The sequence below is a fragment of the Sinocyclocheilus anshuiensis genome, unplaced genomic scaffold, assembly GCF_001515605.1.
Source record: "Sinocyclocheilus anshuiensis isolate Anshui unplaced genomic scaffold, SAMN03320099.WGS_v1.1 scaffold1333, whole genome shotgun sequence".
NCBI classification, from domain to species: domain Eukaryota; kingdom Metazoa; phylum Chordata; class Actinopteri; order Cypriniformes; family Cyprinidae; genus Sinocyclocheilus; species Sinocyclocheilus anshuiensis.
The window spans coordinates 6,257-10,517 of NW_015552620.1; the positions used below are offsets into that span (position 1 = coordinate 6,257).

The following is a 4,261-nucleotide window of genomic DNA, read 5'->3' on the forward strand; positions in this document are numbered from 1 at the left end:
AACCAATCAGAGCCCATCGTGTATTTCTGAGGGAGGGGCTTCATAAAAGCAGGAAATGATCAGCGCGTTCAGAGGAGAAGGGACAGAGAGGTGTGGAATAAAGGTAAATTATGTGAAAAATAATGCGTTTTTTTTTAACAAACGAAGCATTAACACATGTTAGACTGCACCCCATAAACACAATCAAGCCTATAAAAAAAACAGTCAACCACCCCTTTAATATTATGTGCCAACTGTATAGTTTACAGCATTAGTTGAGAGATTGTTTTACTTAAGAAACATGGATGTACTGTAGCTGATATCCAACAAATCAATAACAAAATTGGAATTGAATCGAGCGTTTGTGAACCGGAATCAAATTGTGAAATCTGTTTTAATACCCAGCCTTAATTCGAAAATTTTTTAGCATTACCAATGTATATAGTTTAATTTAGAAATATTCTCTAGAATAGAATAAAAAAAATAAAAATGAAGGACTGAGAGCAACTGTATAATTTGTGATGGCAGAAATGTAGTTATATATAGACAGCGGGATAAACAATATATTTGCGTAGCTATCAGTGGGGAGGACTGCTTTAGCTACATATGGGAGCAAAAACGTATCATTTGTAACAACAATTCAACTTCTTCATTAATGAGTGTTCAATGACACATCTGCTCTTTTATCATGAACCTGAATGTGGCTTTTCCAATTACAATTTAGAGTTTGAACATATAATATTAGTTATACTGTTCTGAGTCTTTTGTTTTTAACTCGGGTGTTGCAAAATGTGAAGCGGTTTTGGGACTGAAGGCAGAGAACTGTTCATATTGTTTCGGTTCATATCCAAGTTTCAAATAAAAAAGAAAATAGTCAATGGGGAAGGAGTACCTTTTCTGTTATGAAATATCTAAATCACTGTCATGAAAAAAAAAAAAATTACAGTGCAACACCTGGAAAATCTTCTGCAGCTCAGGAACTTTGTTGATTCCCATGTAGTGTGCCACTGAGCCGGTCTCTGAAACAACCTTGGTCGGTACAGCAAAGATCATGGCAGGAGCTTGAGAGGGAACTGTGGCCTTCAGCCCCTGTCAGGACAAACACAATGACGGATGAGCTGCAGACATTACGGCACCAAAAAATGACTATTGCCATTATTTACTCATCTTAACATCAGTCCAAACCCCTATGCTGGCATTTTCTTCCACTAAACACAAAAGGACAAATTTACACAGCTCTACTCCCCACAAAGGTCACTCACAGTGAACCATATCTCAAGGTCTGAAAAGGACCCAAAAATCACCATATAGTCTACAAAACTGGATACACTAATATCAGACAATTAATCATCCATCATGACTATCTAACACTCTTATAGTGTTGTATCCTCTTTGGAGCTTTATAGATAATCTCAATATGAATTGTAGCAGCGTAAAGAGCTGCATGAGGATTGTTCAAAATGTTTCCTTGCCTGTTTGATAGAAGAATAAGAGCATATAAGAAAACAATGAAAGGCAGCTGTTCTTTGATCCAAGTTATGGACTGAATAGACAAGGTCAGGTAAACATATCTTAACCTCTTAACCTTAGAAAGCAATGGGAAGAAACGGAGCTTTGAACTCTACAGCTGTCCTTGACATTAAACAAATAGACCTTAACTTTTTAATGATTTGGTATAAATTCTGTTCATGCTAAAACAGTTATGTTTCCTTTCAACAGCTGGCTTCCAGGACCTCAGAGGAATTGTGTTTTAAGGAGCTATAAAATCCTGCGGAGGCCATATTGCAGCTCTAACGTCGGTCTTTAATCACTCGGATTCATTATTAATGACAAACGTTTACTACATTACTTAAGACAAGGCAGACAACAAACCAAGGGTGGTTGTGAGTGTTTATAATATCAGCACAATATAAAGCCAGACTTGCGCAGTGACTGAGTGTCTGTGAAGCGCTTCCTGTGAAGGTCACTCCAGACTTCTCGCTTCTCACCGAACAACAGCGGAAGGTTTGAGTACCTGCGGGCTGTAAGCGGACGCTGCTGTGGCTCCCGTTAATTTCCCAGTGACTCCGCTGACCTTATAATACATTTTCGTTGACAATACTGTGAACCACACCACAGACAAGATCGCGTCCCACCACCTGCACTCTGTGCCTGAGAGTGAGAGGACCCCGTCGGAAATTACGTCACTTAGCAGCCCGATTCTTGCCCGATTAAAAAAGCATCAACCCTCCCTGCCTCTGTTCCATAGACTGTGCTCTGTTCAGACAAAAACTGTTATTAAATTGTGAATAAGATAATTTATATTACAGGTCAAAAGTCTGTGGCCAGTAAATTGTAATATTTCCTAGCAATAATACTGTTTTACTGAACAAAAAATAAAATAAAATAAAATAAAATAAAATAAAATAAGATTATTAAAATAAATAATCATACAGACCCGTGTTCAGTTTAATATGTAAAGGAATTAGCATTTTTGCTACCTTCAGAAATTTAAACTTTTTTTTATTCTATTTAATTTTTTTCTCCTCTTGTTTGGGATTTATGACTATAATAAGGTCTGATTAACATTATTCAGAAACACAAATGAGACTTTTTAATATGATTGAGATTTTTTTGTCTTCTCTTAATATGGCTGTTCATAAAAATAAAATGTAAAAAATGTCAAGTTTACATAGCATATGGAGTTTTTTGCGTTTATTTGGAAGAGCTACAAAAAATAAAAACTCAAAACAGTAATTCATTTTGTACTATTTATTAATATCCACTTTTCAAGAATTTTGTCAAGACCTGCTTTAGCTAACACAGAGGCATTCTAGTTTATTCAAAATAGACTTTCTATTTACAAAATACATTGGAAGCTTACAGTACTAGTGAATGCAGAAAACTAAGAAACATAGCCTAACTGTAGTTAGACTTTACAGGTGGATTTCAAACACTCTTATGACTAAACATTAATGGGGGTATACAAATCCCTACAAAAAGCTCGAGCCATGTGTGATAAGCCCAAGCTATCATATCAGTGATGCACAACATATGATCATAATGCAGAACAGTTGTAAATATAATAAAATAAGATTAAAAAAAAAAGATTTTTAAGGGGGGTGGTAGTGTCAGAACGCTGCATGTCAGAAGCTTAATTTCTGATGAATTAAATATAATAATATAACAGAGAATGGCATACAAAGTATTACAGTAAACATAGTTATGTCCATTTAGACTACTTTTGGCAACACTATTTTGCAAGTGTCAGATGAGAATTATCTGTGTGCACCTTGCAATTTGGAGTGAAACAGATCACATCCTACTGAAAAACAGAGAGATCTGTTGGTTTAAGAGATGTTGTTATCCACATGTTCATGGCTTTTAGCTGTCGTGAGCTTTTCATTATAGAGCACTGATGTATTTGCATGTAAAGTAAATAGGATCCCTTATGCCTAACATGATTAATGATGCAGGCAATAGAGAGAAGCAGTGGGATGAAAGTGTATTAAGAACCAATGAGTGGCAGCTGACACCTGCGGTCTGCAACTAATTTCAGGGATTTTGCTTATTTTCACTTTCACATTAATTTCTGGGTGTTGTTGTGTGTACATGTGAGTAAAGGGAGCCTGTGTCTGAAGTGATATGAAGGCACATGGAGAACACCTCAGCATGATCTCTTCAGGTTTAATTAATGAGGAGGGAAATCTTAGCACATTTTGCTTCCTGTAAACCAAAACAGAATGCATCTATTTCCAATCACACAAACTTCTGTTTATTAATTCACAAAGGCCTGTGCTGCAGTCGGTGACTGCTGGTTTCCATCCATGTACTGCTGTGAGGAATATGAATAAAGATGACTATGATTAGTGAGACTCTGGTAATTACAGAGAAGAGAGGAACCGCACCTTGCACAAGAGGAATTATTCTTAGAAAAGGTGAAAGGTTGTCACTCACTTCTTTAAACCGATAGTTTGTCTCTATTTAAACTGCTGATCTTGTTTGCATTTTGTCAATTTGATGTAAATTTTTAGTTTTGTTTTAATTAAATTCCTTGGGACGGGACATTTTGTACACAATATAACATGCATCCTTAAAAATCATACTAAATAATATTATTGATAGTTTTTGCCTGCTGCCCCCCTTAAACATTAATAAAGTATAAAACATTTTAACCAAATATTTGTCCTCAAGCACACTTCTGCAGTTAAACATTTATTAAATAAAAGATTTCAACATAAAGAAGAATATACTGTATGTATATATATACCGTACACACACACATATACACATATATATATAT

General features: G+C 35.6%; 1 protein-coding gene across 1 annotated transcript in view; it reads right to left on the reverse strand.

Annotated features, from left to right (window-relative positions):
• Positions 1-2,152, reverse strand: part of LOC107666233 (cytochrome c oxidase subunit 7A-related protein, mitochondrial-like) — a 5,093-nt gene extending 2,941 nt beyond the window's left edge. Inside the window, exons 1-2 of the mRNA XM_016457456.1 lie at positions 1,994-2,152; positions 934-1,068 (exon numbers count right to left, since the gene is read on the reverse strand). Of these exons, the coding sequence (XP_016312942.1) occupies positions 934-1,068; positions 1,994-2,065 (207 nt within the window). The 5' untranslated portion in view covers positions 2,066-2,152. The remainder of the gene's footprint in view (positions 1-933; positions 1,069-1,993) is intronic.
• Positions 2,153-4,261: the final 2,109 nt, after the last annotated feature.